The 20,179-nt window shown below is 39.7% G+C and overlaps 1 protein-coding gene across 1 annotated transcript; it reads left to right on the top strand.

Annotated features, from left to right (window-relative positions):
* The first annotated feature begins 11,359 nt into the window (after window positions 1–11,359).
* LOC123726764 (perforin-1) lies at window positions 11,360–14,388 on the top strand. The gene is made up of 3 exons (XM_045694719.1): window positions 11,360–11,459; window positions 11,903–12,447; window positions 12,676–14,388. The coding sequence occupies exons 1-3, from the start codon at window positions 11,457–11,459 to the stop codon at window positions 13,895–13,897; spliced, it is 1,770 nt and encodes a 589-aa protein (XP_045550675.1). The 5' UTR covers window positions 11,360–11,456; the 3' UTR covers window positions 13,898–14,388.
* The last annotated feature ends 5,791 nt before the right edge of the window (window positions 14,389–20,179 follow it).

Genomic DNA, 20,179 nt, shown 5'->3' with positions numbered 1-20,179 from the left:
TTGTCAATGATCTCAAGGCAGCTGGGACCATAGTCACCAAGAAAACAATTGGTAACACACTACTCCGTGAAGGACTGAAATCCTGCAGCGCCCGCAAGGTCCCCCTGCTCAAGAAAGCACATATACATGCCCGTCTGAAGTTTGCCAATGAACATCTGAATGATTCAGAGGACAACTGGGTGAAAGTGTTGGGGTCAGATGAGACCAAAATGGAGCTCTTTGGCATCAACTCAACTCGCCGTGTTTGGAGGAGGAGGAATGCTGCCTATGACCCCAAGAACACCATCCCCACCGTCAAACATGGAGGTGGAAACATTATGTTTTGGGGGTGTTTTTCTGCTAAGGGGACAGGACAACTTCACTGCATCAAAGGGACGATGGACGGGGCCATGTACCATCAAATCTTGGGTGAGAACCTCCTTCCCTCGTGGATGGGTCGTGGATGGGTATTCCAGCATGACAATGACCCAAAACACATGGCCAAGGCAACAAAGGAGTGGCTCAAGAAGAAGCACATTAAGGTCCTGGAGTGGCCTAGCCAGTCTCCAGACCTTAATCCCATAGAAAATCTGTGGAGGGAGCTGAAGGTTCGAGTTGCCAAACGTCAGCTTCGAAACCATAATGACTTGGAGAAGATCTGCAAAGAGGAGTGGGACAAAATCCCTCATGAGATGTGTGCAAACCTGGTGGCCAACTACAAGAAACGTCTGACCTCTGTGATTGCCAACAAGGGTTTTGCCACCAGGTACTAAGTCATGTTTTGCAGATGGGTCAAATACTTATTTCCCTCATTAAAATGCAAATAATTTTATATCCTTTTTGACATGCGTTTTTCAGGATTTTTTTGGTTATTATTCTGTCTCTCACTGTTCAAATAAACCTACCATTAAAATTATAGACTGATCATTTCTTTGTCAGTGGGCAAACATACAAAATCAGCAGGGGATCAAATACTTTTTTCCCTCACTGTATGTTGTTGACATGATCAGTCATATCAAAGCTACGGTAAGATATATAACTCTATCCTCCTGATTCCTGCTTACAAGCAAAAATTAAAGTAGGGGGCACCAGTGACTCGGTCAATAAAAAAAGTGGTCAGATGAAGCAGATTCTAAACTACAGGACTGTTTTGCTAGCACAGACTGGAATATGTTCCGGGATTCTTCCGATGGCATTGAGGAGTACACCACATCAGTCACTGGCTTTATCAATAAGTGCATTGAGGACGTTGTCCCCACAGTGACTGTACGTACATACCCCAACCAGAATCCATGGATTACAGGCAACATTCATACTGAGCTAAAGGGTAGACCTGCCGCTTTCAAGGAGCGGGACTTTAACCCAGAAGCTTATATGAAATCCCGCTATGCCCTCCGATGAACCATCAAACAGGCAAAGCGTCAATACAGGACTAAGATCGAATTGTACTACACCGGCTCCGACGCTCCTCGGCTGTGGCAGGGCTTGCAAACTATTACAGACTACAAAGGGAAGCACAGCCGAGAGCTGCCCAGTGACACGAGCCTACCAGATGAGCTAAATAACTTCTATGCTTGCTTCGAGGCAAGTAACACTGAAACATGCATGAGAGCATCAGTTGTTCCGGGTAACTGTGTGATCAAGCTCTCCGCAGCCGATGTCAGTAAGACCTTTAAACAGGCCAAGATTCACAAGGCCGTTGGGCCAGACGGATTACCAGGACGTGTGCGTGCTCAGTCCCCTCCTGTACTCCCTGTTCACTCATGATTGCACAGCCAGGCACAACTCCAACACCATCATTACGTTTGCTGATGACACATCAGTGGTAGGCCTGATCACCGACAACGATGAGACAGCCGATAGGGAGGAGGTCAGAGACCTGACCGTGTGGTGCAAGGACAACAAACTCTCACTCAACGTGATCAAGTCAAAGGAGATGATTGTACAGGAAAAGGAGGACCGAGCACGCCCCCATTCTCATCGACGAGGCTGTAGTGGAGCAGGTTGAGAGCTTCAAGTTCCTTGGCGTCCACATCACCAACAACTAACATGGTCCAAGCACACCAAGACAGTCGTGAAGAGGGCACGACAAAACCTATTCCCCCTCAGGAGACTGAAAAGATTTGGCATGGGTCCTCAGATCCTCAAAAGGTTTTACAGCTGCACCATCGAGAGCATCCTGATTGGTTGCATCACTGCCTGGTATGGCAACTGGTATGGCAACTGCTTGGCCTCTGACCGCAAGGCACAACGGAGGTCGTGCGTACGGCCCAGTACATCTCTATACCAGGCAGTGTCAAAGGAAGGCCCTAAAAATTGTGAAAGACTCCAGCCAGACTGTTCTCTCTGCTACCGCACGGCAAGCGGTACCAGAGCGCCAAGCCTAGGTCCAAGAGGCTTCTAAACAGCTTCTACCCCCAAGTCATAAGACTCCTGAACAGCTAATCAAATGGCTACCTAGACTACATGCAATAACATGCAAAACAGGCCCCACCTGCCCTGAATGACAGGTCGCCACTGCAGTACATATAGGCCTAGGGTTACATATAGACAGTACATATAGGCCTAGGGTTACATATAGACACTACATATAGGCCTAAGGTTACATATAGACAGTACATATAGGCCTAAGGTTACATATAGACAGTACATATAGGCCTAGGGTTACATATAGACAGTACATATAGGCCTAAGGTTACATATAGACAGTACATATAGGCCTAAGGTTACATATAGACAGTACATATAGGCCTAGGGTTACATATAGACAGTACATATAGGCCTAAGGTTACATATAGACAGTACATATAGGCCTAGGGTTACATATAGACACTACATATAGGCCTAGGGTTTTATTCCACATCTCCATTTCAACCAGTGCATTTAAAGTTTGGATTTGATTTGATTTTGTCCTATTCTTTAACCACGATTTTTGGTTGAGATGGAGACGTGAATTCAACATGTCAATTATAAATTTTTAGACAAACTGGAATTAAAAAGTCAGACGAAGTCACTAAGTCATCTCCTTCAAATGTTGATATTTGATTGCGTTGACAACCAAACACAATTCAATATCACTTTTGCAATACAGTAAAAAGCATATTAACTTGTTGACAGCTTAACAAATTATGTGTTGGATTCACGTCTCCAACTAAACCAAAAATAAAAGTTAATGAATAGGATTAAGCCAGTGGCACAGATTAAACTATCCAAGCATTAGACACATTTCCGTTAAATATTGATATTTGGTTGCCTTGTCAACACAATTCCATATGATTTTTGGAACACAGTAAGTAGCCTAAAGTTAAAGCTATCTTACAAACTAATGTAACAGTTTGTATTCAACCTTAAAATGAGTAACTCATCCATAGCCACATTTTGAGGTTACTGTACCTATAAAAGTATTATTATGTAATCATAGAAAGCATGCATGTTCAAGGTAGCATGCAAAGGTCGCAGGTCTGTGGAGCTCTTCACAATATAAATATCTGTGCAGAATCTCGAACAGCATTGATCACTTGCACTACAATGTAATCTCAACTACAATCCAGGTCGTTTAGTTATGCTATTCGATGAAGCTTTCGTAAAATTATTTCTCGCCGATATGAAAGACAAAGTCTTTATGCTTCCAATACCGTACCGCAAGAGACAAGTGTTAACGTTCAGATTGCGTGTCGTGGATCTTGACAAAACTCCCTCCCTACAGACAACCTGGTCTCAGAGCATTTTCCAGGATGCTCATTTAGTATAACATTTTATGTTTCGTATGGTATGTATTAATTAGTGTATGTCATCACCCACTTCTTATGATATGTTATGAATTACAATTTGTATTTTATGTTACGAATTTGTTAAACTTACAATATGTTAAGAATTTGCTAAACGTATGATATGTAATGAATAGTTATGAATATGTTAGCTCTGGCTAACGTTATCTAGGCTAGGGGTTAGGGTTAAGGTTAGGGTTAAGTTTAGGTGTTAGGTTAAAGGGTTCAGTTTAGGGTTAGGGGAAGGGTGAGCTAACAGGGTTTAGGTTAGGGTTAGGAGAGGGGTAAGCTAAGTAGTTGCAAAGTAGCAAAAAGTAGTAAGTAGTTGAAAAGTTGCTAATTAGCTACAATGCTAAAGTTGTCCATGATGAGATTCGAACACGCAACCTTTGGGTTGCTAGACATTAGCGTTATACGACCAACCATCCTACTTTCATTTTTTCCTTAAGTAACCATCTGTTCTATGAAACCATATCAAACAAAACATTCAGTATCATACTAATTTCGGTATCCCGGATTGACATTTACTATGTTACGTCTAGTCTATGAGACCAGACTGCTACATAAGACACCTTGAAATGCTTACCGGTACTTACTTAACTAACAATGCAATTTTAAGAAAAAAACAAGTGTTCATTTTTTTTTTTATCTAAAAAAGAAGACGAGTAGGCGGCCAGTATGTTGTAATAAACTTTTGTGAAATATTAATGGAATATATTTAGAAAATAATACATATAGGAGCAGTCAGCATTGTACATCAGGACGAACAACTGCACGCGTTTGGACTGCTAAAGTCTTCCTCAGGGAGCGTTGTACACGGAAGCTGACGTGGCGGGGGCAAGTAAATGTCGCATGTCAGGAAAATAAACTATATACAAAACATAAATACAACATGATCACGTCAATGTATAGAGGCGACATGAAAAATAAATGCAACATGAAAATTAACGCACAGAGATGTATACAAAGGAAGTGCGTAAAGGATAATTATCAGAGTTTTGCTGTAAATGACAATAAATACACTTGTGCATCAAACGCGTTCTATAAAAAACAATACGCACACCATGGCGATGATCAAAAACTCATAGTAACAAGGGAAATACACAGTTCATATACTAGTCAGTCTAAGAAGGTCTACTGCAGTCTAATGCTCATTTAATCCGTGGGGAGTGACAGTATCTAGAAGGCGCAGGAGGCTGCTGAGGGGAGAACGGCTCATAATAATGGCCGGAAATGAGCAAATGGAATGGCATCAAACACCTGGAAACCATATGTTTGATGTATTTGATACCATTCCACTGATTCCACTCCAGTCTTTAACACCACCCCGTTCTCCCCAATTAAGGTCCCACCAGCCTCCTGTGCTAGGAGGTGGATCCATTTAGCCTCTTTTTGTAGTAGGAAACGGTCTATATGTATTATTTTGTAAATATATTATGTTAGTAGTTTACTAAAGTTTATTGCAACATACTGGCCGCATACTTGTTTTCTTTCTCCTATTAATGTTTTTCTAAAGTCTTTTTGCTCTTTATCAAGGGTGCCAATAATTCTGGACCTGACTGTATGTTTTGATTATAAATGAACTAAACCATAGCCTAACAGAGCAGTTGTATTGATACATTCTAAATGGAATCAAATAACAACCTCCCCTCCAAATTTCATTAGAATCTAGAGATTTTCCACTTTGTATTTACCAATGTCTGGTTGAGGTGCCCTTCCCCTGACTCAGAGGAGCTAGCTGTGTTTCTCTGTGTGCAAACAATCAATCACAGGAGATGGCGAGTGGATTACAGTCGATTGTCTGTGTACATGTGCTCTTAGGCCACAGAGGAAACAGAATTCCTGGGCATATTGAAACGGACATCACACCGGATTGCTCAATGACAGGGCTTAGTCCAATGACTGGTATGTGTAATGTAATGGAACTGAGAGTCATGATCAAGGGCGGAACCCTTGTGGTGACACTGCATCTAGTAGGTTGTGAATGTCTTGTTTGTGTAAGGTCAATATATTTTCATAGTCTATACATGAGAGCTTTCCTTTGCTATACTTTTCAATCTTGATATGCTGATAGAACTACATGCTGTTCATTTTTGCTGGAAGTTTGCTCATTCTGTTAAAATGTGATTAAAAGGAAAACAGGAATTTACAGGGATGATATAAGTTGAATGGTGTTGTTGGAGCTAAGAGAAATTGCTTGAATTTGTAGACAGGTGAAAACTCATTGAAGATAAACTTGTGTTTGGCATTAGTGCTACAATGGTTTAAATTAAAGGGAACGAGTAATGTACTCTGAAAGACTAATTGCCCATTCTTGGCTGCAATGAAATACAAACAAAATTGATTCTGTGTCTCTTATCTTGTTTTCACTATGTTAAAGACTTAGATCATCCTAAATAAACATTTAATAAAGCATTGGGGGGGTAATTATGAGGTCTTGTGTTTTCAGAACATCAAAATCAGTAGTGTTTTTAATAAATCTTTTCATGGCTGGAAAATAAAATACAAAGAAACAGATCATGATGATACTGTAATGTGGAGAATTTACACTGCATGTATAATGGCCTGGTTAGGTAACGTTTACCATGAAGAGCAATGTATCAGCAATGCTATGTTACTGTACTGTCATCGTGACTTAACGTTTAAACTAGTAGTACTACTGGCAGTAGTTTATCCTGTGGGAGAATGTGAATGTCCCAGTATTGTGGTAAAGCAAATTGACTAGTTGATTTAAAAATGTTGATAGAGCTTCAATCATTTTGAATTGTAATAGATGTGTAGTAGCTACACTACCGTATTCTTCATGCACACAAGCTGTACTCACTGCACCTGTGCTCTGACTGAACAAATAATGTAACCACTTAGCTACACTGCTAACCTCATGTGATGATATGTCAACTTTTACATCCTATAACACAAAATACACAGATGGGACATCATCAAATGTAAGTGGCTGCATATGTTTTCAGTTTTTAAGCTTGCTGTCCCCCACCTCCCCCTCAGCAACCAGTTCAGTTTCCATCTCTGCCCCGTGTGGCTGTAGTGGTTTATTTTGCAACATTAAGGGGAACCCAGTGCAACATCCATGCATTCTGAAGTCACTGATACCCACAGGGTTACACTGCTGTCCAAGCTGTCTCAGGAAGAACTCTCTACCAGGATGGGTGGCTGTGGTGAAGGTAAAGTGTGAGAAGAGTGTGTGTGAAAGACTCACATAAAGACTTGTTAGATTAAAAAAACAACAGAGAAAAATCATCATTCAAGATATTACTAGTCAAATTAAACTACGTTTTTCAACCAAACTCCTAAAACTCTTAGTTATTGCATTCTAATGGTAAAGCCACCAACTGACTTTCCACTGGGCATAAACTGGTTGAATCAAAGTTGTTTCAATGTAATTTGTCAATGTATTGTGATGCGGAATCTATGTGGAAAATGTTTTGAGGGTGAAATTTCAACCACAGGATTATGTCATCATGGTAACCAATTTTCAACAGAGACAAACTTTGTATAAAATAGGTTGAATTTGTACCTTCAAAACAACTTCAGATCTTCAACGTTATATCCACTATCAGAAAAAACTATAGGCTAGGCAGTACGTCCTACGTGAGAATCGATCTATATACAGCAACTCTTTGGTCTCCCATCCAGTGTTTTAACCAAGCCCTGCTTAGCTAAGATATTTGTCACTGACTACTGCCAATGTACTATCATGAGAATGAATGTTGAAAGATCGACTTAAAACAGAGCAAATTAAATGTGACGGTACTTTACCACTCATATTCATCAATGATGCTATTTAGGCCTATATAGCATTTGCAAAGTCATCAACAGCTATTGTTTCCATTCAACCAATAATTCAACAAAACTTTATTTAAAGTGCATTTAAAATTTGATTTGATTTAGCCCTATTCTTTAACTTAGATTTTTGGTGTAACTAACCCTGATTCAGATGACCATCCTACCCATGCTAGATTACGGAGACGTAATTTATAGATAAGGGTGCAGGTAAGGGTGCTCTCGAGCGGCTAGATGTTCTTTACCATTCGGCCGTCAGATTTGCCACCAATGCTCCTTATAAGACACATCATTCATCTCTATACTCCTCTGTAAACTGGCCATCTCTGTATACTCGTCGCAAGACCCACTGGTTGATGCTTATTTATAAAATCCTCTTAGGCCTCACTCCCCCCTATCTGAGATATCTACTGCAGACCTCATCCTCCACATACAAAACCCATTCTGCCAGTCACATTCTGTTAAAGTTCCCCAAAGCACACACATCCCTGGATTGCTGCTCTTTTCAGTTCGCTGCAGCTAGCGACTGGAACGAGCTGCAACAAACACTCAAACTGGACAGTTTTATCTCAATCTCTTCATTCAAAGACTCAATCATGGACACTTTTACTGACAGCTGTGGCTGCTTTATGTGATGTATTGTTGTCTCTACCTTATTGCCCTTTGTGCTGTTGTCTGTGCCCAATAATGTTTGTACCATGTTTTGTGCTGCTACCATGTTGTGTTGCTGTTATGTTGTGTTGCTACCATGCTGCGTTGTCATGTGTTGCTGCCTTGCTATGTTGTTGTCTTAGGTCTCTCTTTATGTAGTGTTGTGTTGTCTCTCTTGTCGTGATGTGTGTTTTGTCCTACATTTATATTTGATTTATATTTTATTTCTAATCCCAGCCCCCGTCCCCGCAGGACGCCTTTTGCCTTTTGGAAGGCCGTCATTATAAATAAGAATTTTTACTTAACTGACTTGCCTAGTTAAATAAAGGTTAAATACATTTTTGTTTAAACACGTAGGATGGTACATAAACCTAACAACTTCAATGACTCATTTCTCTGAACATGGGATAAAAAAAAATCACAAAATTCACTGGGAATACATTAAATAGGATGAAGAAACAATACTCCAAGCCACAGCTCCATACTACTTGTCAGTCATAGAGAACTGATACTATATACAGTACGTTGTTGAGGTGGGATTGGCGTGGGGTGTGGAGGGTCCATGGGTGGCTTTTGACCATTTCTTTGGATTCCTCATGTCTAACTCATTGCTAGAAAAAAGTTTGGTCCAAATCGGATGTTAGGTACTATATGTATTGAATATTATATGAATCATGTACATTTAAATGACCAATTTGGGTGTAATCAATTAGCCTAACTTCTCAGAGATCAAATTATATTGCAACAAAGCTAATTGTATCTGTTTCTAACACCAGAAACAATTTCAGAACAATTTGAGATGGTGAGTGTCAAAATTCTCTTTCTTGTGCTTTTTGAGGTGGAACGACCCTAATGTAACATTCAACTTTAAAATGAGTAACACATCCATTGCCACATGTTTAGGTTACTGTAACCATACATGTATTCCTATGTAATCATATAAAGCTTGCATGCTCAAGATAGCATGCATAGGTTGTCGCAGGTCAGTGGAGATCTTCACAATTGCTGTAATATTCTGCGCAGAATCTCAAACGGGATTGATCACTTGTACTATGTACTTTTAATGTAATCTTAACTGCAATCCAGGTCATTTGGTTATGGTATGAGATGAAGCACAGTGAAAACACATTAATCTGTTGTATAAAAAAACGAATTCCCATTTGAACTTTGCTGTTCTTTTAAATTGTTGAAAGCGTAGTGATAGACACTTGGGTGACAACTAAACCAACATTTTCAACCAGCAACTATCAGGAAATAAAATCACACTTTTACACTGTTAGTTTCATAAGCTGCTGTGCAATAGGACACAAAACACAATCATTTATTCTATTTTGAATTCACTGGGCCTTTAAAGTATATTGACCTATTTCTTAAAATGTTACTTCATATGCACTGTACTCTAGTTGATAAGTACTTAACTCCAAATTTGATCACTTGTACTTTTTTCTCTTGTTTGTCATGTGAATTCAGATGTCACTGTGGGCCTCCAAGGCCCGTGTTATAGATAGAAATCAGAACAGAAATAATCTGCTGTGACCTATGTGCTGGTAGCCAAAGGAACTGGAGGAGTAAACCATGTGACCGAAGGTGAGCAGGCGTTACATGCAGTAAAATACTGCCCTCTTAGTGACAATTGAGATGTGTCTCTATAAATTAACATAGCAGTTATTCAAAAGAGATAGTATAGGCCTACTTGCAATCATTGTGCCTGTAATAAAACACTCAAACTCAACAAGTGCAATGAATAATTCATGATTTTTTTTAAAAACGCTGTTGAACTAAATAAAATACAATCTTTAACATAGTAATATTTGTCCACTACATGGGTATGTTAATAACCAACTGCCAAAATGTTGTGAATTACTGTTTAAATCAATTGACAAATATCTGAAGGTAATGCAAAAAAATCATGAACAGCTTTTTAATGAATATCTTGTTGTAATATATTGTTATAGGTCTGTTCTACACTCAGGTAGGCCTAGAACAGATTTACAAACTCATTTGGTTTGTTACAACATATATTTTGACGAATCTGTCTGTACAAACACCCTCTATCATCCACTCACTACAGTATGTGCAACCCTTGTGGTGACACTGCATCCAGCAGGTTGTGAATGTCTTGTTTGTGTAAGGTCAATGCATTTTGATAGTCTATACATGAGAGCTTTCCTTTGCTATACGTTTCAATCTTGATATGCTAATAGAACTACATGCTGTCCATTTGTGCTTGCGGTTTGTTCATTCTGTTCAAATGTGATTAAAAGGACAACGGATTTACAGGGATGATATTAGTTGAATGGTGTTGTTGCAGCTGAGAGAAATGTACTTTTACATTTTACATTACATTTAAGTCATTTAGCAGACGCTCTTATCCAGAGCGACTTACAAAATGGTGCATTCACCTTATGATATCCAGTGGAACAACCACTTTACAATACTTTTCTTTGTAGACTCATTGAAGATAAACTTGTGTTGGGCATTAAATTACAGGGAAAGGGTAATGTACTCTGAAAGACTAATTGCCTATTCTTGGTTGCAAAAAAATTATACAAAATTTGATTCTGTGCTCTAATCTTGTTTTCACTATGTTAAAGACTTAAATAGACATTTAATAAAGCATTGGGGGGATAATTATGAGGTCTTGTGTTTTCAGAACATCAAAATCAGTAGTGTTTTTAATAAATCTTTTCATGGCTGGAAAATAAAATACAAAGAAACAGATCATGATGATACTGTAATGTGGAGAATTTACACTGCATGTATAATGGCCTGGTTAGGTAACGTTTACCATGAAGAGCAAGGTATCAGCAATGCTATGTTACGCTCTGTACCAGTATGGGTGGCTGTGGTGAGGGTAAAGTGTGAAAAGAGTGTGTGTGAAAGACTCACATGAAGATTTGTTAGATTTAAAAAATTACAGAGCAAGAACATCATAAAATGAAACTACGTCTTTCAACCATATGAAATCATCCTTATATATTTTTACTAGAAACAGAACCATATTTTGCATAACCAAACTCCTAAACCTCTTAGTTTTTGCATTCTAACGCTAAAGCCACCAACTGACTTGTCACCAAATTACAACAGAGGAGAATGTGCTTTTTTTTGCATTGAAATTTGGGGTTTACCACTAAATATTCTGTGACAATGACCAGCAAAAAACCCTCAAGCCACCCAGCAGTGTATTTAAAGGCTCTTCTCTCTCATCCAATATAGAATCAAGAAACAACTGGCGTTTTACACCTCCAAGAGAAAGAACACATGGTATGATATGAAGTCTCAAACTTTATACATTTTATCTTTTGATGTTTAGTCATAAAACCTGAAGGACAACAATTCTTCGTACAGATCTTAAGGTCTATTGTCCTATTTCTTAAAACTTTATTTCATGTGCACTGTACTGTAATCGATAAGTACTTAGTGCTTGGAACAGCAATACATTTCACTGATCAAATGGATCAGTACAACACATTTACTCATAAATTACCATTACAAGCTCACTGCAGTGTGTCACTACAGTGTGTGGTGGCAGGTAGCCTAGTGGTTAAGAGCATTGAGCCAGTGACCGAAAAGTTGCTGTTTCAAATCCCAGAGCTGACGCTGACTAGGTGAAAAATCTGTTGATGTGCTCTTGAGCAAGGCACTTAATCCTCTGGATAAAAGTGTCTGCTAAATGATTTTGATTATTTGTACTTTTTTCTATGAAGAGGGTGATGAAGGAGCTGTGTGTACTTCTACTGATCTGCTGGGCAGGCACAGTACAGTGCCTGGCAGGGAGTTTGATGGGAAAGATTCCTGGCAAGCAACAGGAATGTGAGCAGGCCAAGTTTGTCCCTGGTTACAACCTGGCAGGGGAAGGTTTCGACATTGTGAAGATGCAGCGAAAAGGTTCTTATGTGATCGACATGGAAAATTGGAAGAGGGAGGGAGACACTTGCGAGTTAGGTGTCAATTTCTATTTGGGTGGAGTAAAACAGAAGCTTCCAGCAGCCATGGCAAACTGGAGAGCCATCACCGACTGCAAGCGGGAGGTCTCAAGCAGCATCTATGAATCCAGTGAGTCCCTCATCAATACCACAACTTCAGCCGTGACCAACAACTGGAAACTTGGCCTGGACCTTGCGATTAATGGAGTAAAGGTCAAGACAGTCATTGGAGGGACAGATTCCAGAGAAGCAACATATGCCATTGCAAAGTCGAAGCAGGACAGATACAGTTTCACCAGGCATGAAGTCCATTGTAGCATCTACAGGTGATGCACTCAACTTCAGTGACTAAACTAAAAGATTCTTAAAGAGACTGTAATATGAGGCTAATATAATGCTTTTCATGAATATTGTGTATCCATTGCATGATGATAAGTTCACATACAATACCATCACATGCTTACCAATTGCGTTCCTCTTAACTGCTATTAAAGACTAAAATACAACCCATTATTGTTAAATGTTAACCAAACCATTGTCACTTTTTTCCTCAGATATAGCCTGGTCGAAGATCCTCCTCTTCACAAACAATTTCTGAATTCGGTGAAGAAGCTCCCCACTGTTTATGACCTCAATACTAAGCCAGCCTATAGAAACCTGATAGACACATACGGCACTCATTTCACCTCTCAAGTCAACCTGGGAGGGAAAGTGAGCGCTATAACTTCCATCAAGTCTTGTCAGGCGACTATGAACGGACTGACAGTCACTGAAGTGAAGGACTGTCTCGATGTCGAGGCCTCCTTGTCATATCAATTCAGCGCTAGTTTGACTGCCGAGCTTCACTACTGTAATAAGCTAAAGAAGAAACTTGGCACCAACCAAAGTTTCAGCAGCATGTTCAGTGACCGCCAATCGGAAATTAAAGGAGGGGTAGTAAATGGAGGCGACCTGCTGTTCTCAGGTGCATTGGACGCAAACACCTACAAAGAGTGGCTGGAGTCCTTGAAAACAGTCCCTGACGTGGTGCACTTCTCCCTTAAGCCCCTTCACTTCCTGTTGAAAAGTGAACATCCTGCTCAACCTGGGCTGAAGAAAGCAGTGGAGGAGTACATCCTTGAAAACACCCTGATAAAGAAATGCTCAGAGTCCTGTCAGATAGGTACGAGGACCAGCAAAAGGGATCACTGTGCCTGTGTCTGCAACAGTGATCAGAGCATCAAGTCCAACTGTTGCCCTGCTGGGAAAGGCCTGGCCAGGCTGCAAGTCTATGGTTTGAGAGCAAAGGGCCTATACGGGGACATCTCAACCAAAACGGATGGTTTTGTTGAGATCTCATATGATAAACAAGTCAAACTCACTGAGATGATCAAAGACGACGACGATCCCGTTTGGCCAGAGAGCTTTGAATTCGGACCTATCCATATCAACTTTGCCACCAAACTCACTTTCAAGGTGTATGACACAGACGGAATTGTTTGGAACAAAGATGTCCTGGGTGAATGTTCCTTTGATCTGCGTAGAGGAAATGTGAGTGACGTCTGTGTGTTCCAATATGGCACATTCTTCTTCTCCTACACGGTGCAATGTGCTCCCAGCCTTGGAGGCTCACGCTGTGAAGAGTACATCCCCTCTCCTATGAGCGCCTCCCTGGCAAAAGTCTTCCACTCCAGAAATGGCAAGCTGGCTGGGGAGAAGTGGCGACTTGAGTTGGGCAGGAATCCCACCAATGATGCGGTTGACAAGTTTGGCTTAAAGAGATGTTATGATGAATAAGGTATGAGGTGAGCGACGAGTTGGTGACTGCTTCGCATAGCATAATTCAGCATTTCAGATGGTCCCTTAGGCCACAGGCAGGATCATGGTTAGATGATTCATGTGAAATGAAACTAGAGTGAAATGACTATGTGTCATGTGTTTCTGTTTTATCTGTAGCATTGACAGTATGAGCAATTGCTTTGCACTGGTTTCTTTTTTTGCATTAAAGCACTGCAAAGACAAAATATAATGTTTTCGTTTTTTCTTTGTTCAAAGCATAATATAATTATAATTGCATTGGATTTGCGTTACAATTTTGACGTGACAGATATTGTGAAAATGTTTTTAGCAGCTCATCTTGTATCAGTTCATATCATTTTCCAAAATATAATTCCCAATAATTACATCTAAGGCTTTTGCTATAGACTGCTTGTTATCATGCTGAGCTTATCAGATATTAAAAACAATGAAAGATGTGGATATGTAACTCTTGACATGACAAACCAGCCTTGCTATATATATATATATATATATATATATATATATATATATATATATATATATATATATATATATATATATATTAAAAAAAGGTATCTCTAACCACTATAATGTCATGGTATTTTTGTGAAAATAGTGTAACTACCCAGAATGCGAATTATACCGTGACATTTGGGGGTCTATATTTTTTTCACGGTACTTCCTATGTGTGCCTGAAAATGTTTTATGGGCCTCAGTGGTGTGTATTCATTACCAAAGAAATAAAATACTAAATAATGTATCTTTCGTCTCTCTGTGTTTCATAATTGTCCTTCAATTTACAAGAGGCTGAATGTATCTAACAGGAGAAAGCATCTGAGCGAGGGAAACAGCGCCCCTCTGTCTCTCTACGTGTAGGCCATCTATCTGATGCTGTCTGGTCCAAACGAGTATGACATGTTTGCCGCCTGTAGCATTGAAGGCAAGGGAAGCCAGCGAGCATCTGACCGCACTTGACAAAAAAAGTATAAAGCATGTGCTAATTTTACTCATCTCATACGTATATACTGTATTCTATTCTACTGTATTTTAGTCAATGCTTGGCTTACCCAGTGATTTTACCTGACATACCGCTACTGATGGGCCTAGTAGTAAATATGTAATTTCACAGATTTTTTTTAAATTACATTTTCATTTGGCATGAACACATCCAGGGAACCGTGTCTCTACAGTCACAATGCACGCTGTTCATTTTCTACAAGCTTGGGAATGTACAGCACACCTGAGCTGTTATTGGGTTAGGAAACACAAGTCAGACAAAGCATTTATGTTTTTGATAATAAAGTTTACTTTTGTTCACTTGTAGTGGCTTCAAGTGGCTACACCAGGTAAAGATAAAAAAGACACAGTAGCCTATAGTCAACAATGATGTGTATAAGTTAATGCATACAGTACCAGTTAAAGTTTGGGACACACCTACTCATTCAAGGGTTTTTCTTTATTTTTACTATTTTTTACATTGTAGAATAATAGTGAAGACATCAAAACTATGAAATAACACATAACACAAAAAAGTGTGAAACAAATAAAAATAGATTTTAGATTTTAGATTCTTCAAAGTAGCCACCCTTTGCCTTGATGACAGCTTTGCAAACTCTTTTTTTAATTGTATTTATATTTCACCTTTATTTAACCAGGTAGGCTAGTTGAGAACAAGTTCTCATTTGCAACTGCGACCTGGCCAAGATAAAGCAACGCAGTTCGACACATACAACAACACAGAGTTACACATGGAATAATCAAACATACAATCAATAATACAGTAGAAAAGTCTATATACAGCATGTGCAAATGAGGTAGGATAAGGGAGGTAAGGCAATAAATAGGCCATGGTGGCGAAGTAATTACAATATAGCAATTAAACACTGGAATACAGGAATTTGCACACTCTTGACATAATCTAAACCAGCTTCATGAGGTAGTCACCTGGAATGCATTTCAATGAATGTTTTTTGGGGCGACCAACCAAATTCACATTGAAATGTGAATTATAGATCTGTCATTATCATTGAAAGCAAGTCTAAGAAGAGGGATATCTGTTCTATGTGCTTTATTTCTATGCTTCCTGTTCTTACATTTTGCTTTGCGTCTTTTACTTTCGGTTTTGTACACCAGCTTCAAACAAGGTGAAAATACAATATTTTTGGTTATAGAAAACATATTTCACAGTGGTTTAGATGGTACAATAATTCTCTACACTACACATTGCTTGTTTTGTCACAAACTGAAATTAGGCAAACTATTTGAATCTTAACAACCAGGAAATGGCAGAGCGATTTCTGCATATTGCACCTTTAAGACTGTGGGCTCTAATTTCATGCAGCACTAATGGGATATTTTAAGACCCACAAAAAGCAGGTGTTAACGGTACTGCAGTTGATAATGGCATGTATTTTGAGAGCAGGAGCACAGTCTTTCCAGCCATGACGCACTGTGCCCATGGAATGATAGAAGTGCCTTTTGTGCCAGTGAATTTCATGTTTAGAAACATTTAAAAAAATGAATGGTTTCCACCCCCATTTTGTTGAATTTGATTTAAAAAAACAAGCATACTTCATTTTGCTTGTTCAAGTAGGCTATCCATCCCCATTTTTTTCAAAGAGCGCCCCTCGTCTGATTACAAAAGACACGCTCCAGTCCATACTATTCAGACCTCCTATAATGCCCTATGAATGGCATATTTTTTTTTCAAATCTGGCTCGCACATAGGCAACGATACAGGAGCCTAGTATTTTGTGTCGACACGCGAATGTTTTGTGTAAAGATATTTAGGCCTACGTGTACACAGAGTGCCATGGAACGAGAGAAGATGCCTCGTCTGTATTATACGCCCATGGGGTGCAATTATGGTGTCTGTAACTGTATTTACATATAGCCTATTTAAAACATTTGTTGTTTCTTTTTTTTAATAGAATTTGATTAGAGTTATATACTGTCTTTTTAGGCCTTATCAATAGCCTAGTGAGTTTAATCTTGCTTATTGACTACGTTTGGCATGTCCCTGTCGAGACCGCAATTTACAGTCGGCCTAGCCCCTATGTCAGTGCAAATGTTATAGCCTATGTTTAACAATCCATATTGAAGCAATGAAGTTAGAACAATGTGGACTACAAACATGTTTAACATATTTAGACAATAAGGGGCAGGCTATTTAACAAACTAGGCTATAACAGACTAACATTCCAATTGGAGTTGATGACAACGCAATACATAAAAGAACGTAAATACACAACTTGAAGCAACCATATATTTAGCCATGGAGCACGTTTTGATTGGCCAGCGAGAGGCCAAGTCTCGACACACCCACAACTTGTTTATGTATCAAAACCCAGCCATTACGCGCCACCGGCAGCTACTGCGCCCGTAATTCCATTTGTGAACATAGCAAAACAAATTCTGACACACTTCCAAACCTATAACGCTACAGATTTACCGTTGCGTTAGATTTGTTAACATAGACCCCTGTGACTTGTAAAGCAATAGCCTACTATGTCAGAAACAGATCAATGATTGAAGTTGTGACAGTTCATAACTGAACAACCATTACCAACCCACTATTTTTGAAACTCCTAACCCTAAGCATTTGTATGTTTGATATATATATATAGAAGATTTTGACATGAACACTGACCTACTTAATCTGATAACCATGTGCATGCTATGTATTACTTTGGAAAGGAAAGGGAAAGGGGGATACCTACTGTGTTGTACAACTTTAACTGACATTAACATTAACTGAAATGTGTCTTCTGCATTTAACACTACCCCTCTGAATCTATTGTAAGTCTTCATTAAGCTTGTTTGGTTGCCAGGTTGCCAAAGCACGGAACCCCACGCCAGGACCTATGGATCATCAACTCACAACGCAAGGGCCCACAAGGTCAGGGGCCATGGGACCCCCAGAGCAACTTAATCTATTTCTGCACTAAGCACTTCACCCCAGAGAATTTCAAACTCTCAGGAGTCAGGTATGTAGTGTCTCTTCCAACTGATAGAGGGCAGTGTTTACTCAGAATTCCATAGGTCAGGTGATAATGTACACTACATACCCTTCAAATTTGTGGATTTGGCTGTTTCAGCCACACCCGTTGCTGATAGGTGTATAAAATCGAGCACATAGACATGCAATCTCCATAGATAAACATTGGCAGGAGAGTGGCCCGTACTGCAGAGCTCAGTGACTTTCAACATGGCAACACCATAGGATTCCACCTTTCCAACAAATCAGTTAATCAAATTTAGTGCTGCCCCGGTCAACTCTAAATGCTGTTATTGCGCAGTGGAAACGTCTAGGAGCAAGAACGGCTCAGCCGCGAAATGATAAGCCACAAAAGCTCACAGAATGGGACCGCAGAGTGCTGAAGCGAGTAGCGTGTAAAAATCGTCTGCCCTCGGTTGCAACATTCCCTACTGAGTTCCAAACTGCCTCTGGAAGTGGAACTTCCCTTTAATTGAGGTGCCCTGTCCCAAACAATATGCAACAACAGTCTGTGGGGAAATGTTTAAAAAAAAATAAAAAATTCTCCAACATGATTGATTATTCTTCACACACAATAAACTAGCGCTGGTAACCTGATCTATTTATTTTATTTTATGTAGCTAAATTCATAAATTGTGGGCAATTTGCTTTAAACCTTCAAATAGGCCTAGACCTTTTCTCATTTGGTAAATGTCAGTTCTCCACCCTCTTCTCTGTCCTCTCTCCTCCGTGATCCAGAAACCGATAAGTGGTTGAGATGTCAAATCGTTAGTAGGCGATTGGAAGAGTGTCCTCCGATAGCCAACTTTCATTGAGGATAGTGTATATCCTACCTGAGTCCTTCACAGAAGAGTTTTGAAATCTAGGGCCTTTTTTCAATTGGATAGCTTCGAAAAATGTCAAAGGTAATCGAGGAGGCGAGGAGAGGGAAAGTGAAGAAAATGTGCTTGAATGAAATGACTGACCTCCACTCGCACCTCATCAGGCAAATACCATTTATAGGGGTGGATCCCAAAATAAATGCATCAATTAAGTTTGTTGTGAAAATATTTTATTGATAAAACGATAAGTTGAATATTGTTTTTAAGCGCTTATCTCCTCCTCCGACAAAAAAAAGCTAATGCGAAGGGGCTGTGGCAGATTCATCCTCGATGAAATGTGGCTATCGGAGGAATAGAGGACACTTCCGTTTGCCTACTAACGCATTGACATCTCCTCATCCACTTATCGGTTTTCGGGGCATGGAGGAGAGAGGATGGGAAAAGGCCCTAGATGTACCCTGCCTGGTGCCTTTCCACACAACCCCCTCATCTTGTTGCTCTGCCTTTAAACGGGAAATCTGTGATTGCTACGTACATTTTTGGAATTTTAATTGCATGATATATAGCCATTGTTTCCTCATGATCTTAGTTCAACTGTCCAACCCCATCAGAACCCAAAGTATACGCTTGTTGTACTCTGTGTTTAAACAATTTGTAATTGTAAACTAACACTGTATAGCCTCAAAACACGGTTTAAAGTATAATTGTATATAATAGATGGTCAGTCCTTGCATACACAGTTCTATCTATGAATTTTGTTCAGCCCCATCCCGCAGTAGTTTATCGAAACAGTAGCGGGGTGTTGTCGGTATTGTTTGGACTGCAGATTGCCCTTCATTAGCTTACTAGCTATCGTCGATGCATTTCTGACTTAAATAGTTCGCAATGACTACGTTTAAATTACAGCCCCGCGAAGGAGGTGCTAATGAACATTGTTCAGTGCCTCTGTGTTCAGTTTCTTTCAAATGTAATGGTATTGTGAGCTTCCATCGTTTCCCGGTCGATGTAGATAGAGCTCAGAAAAAGGTGGTTGGTGGCAGTACATCGAGACAACTTTGCTGTCACCAAACACACAAAGGTGTGTAGTACACATTTCGTCGAAAGTGACTTTGTTGAGGGAAAAATTGGGGGGCGACAATACCTAAAAAGGGGTGTTGTTTCTACTGTCTTCGCGTGGAACTGGCACATTTAAAAGAGACCTGGTGTTTGGGGAAGATGACTGAAACCTCCTGCTCCGACTGAGGGGGATGAAGAACAAGGTGCTCTGCCGGTGGACTGTGCCGTCTCTGATCCGGTCCAGAGCATGGGCCAAGCCAGTGTAAATGTGTTTATTTGCTAGCAGCAAAATAATAATTTGTTTATCTACGACATGTATCAATAATTTGTGTTGTAGTGAATATCAGTTTGTGTGGAGCTTGTATTGGCTTTAATTAGGCAATCAGTAACAGGGGTGGGGGAAAT

Source organism: Salmo salar, chromosome ssa14 (genome assembly GCF_905237065.1).
Source record: "Salmo salar chromosome ssa14, Ssal_v3.1, whole genome shotgun sequence".
In the NCBI taxonomy this organism is placed as follows: Eukaryota; Metazoa; Chordata; class Actinopteri; order Salmoniformes; family Salmonidae; genus Salmo; species Salmo salar.
The sequence above is the reverse complement of the archived record's forward strand: the minus strand, read 5'-3'. Positions and strand labels throughout refer to the sequence as shown.

Bases quoted from the DNA above. Each gene is read 5' to 3' on its own strand.
- LOC123726764 (XM_045694719.1), top strand. The intron at 12,448-12,675 runs GTGATGCACTCA...TTTTTTCCTCAG, and splicing joins GTCCATTGTAGCATCTACAG to ATATAGCCTGGTCGAAGATC.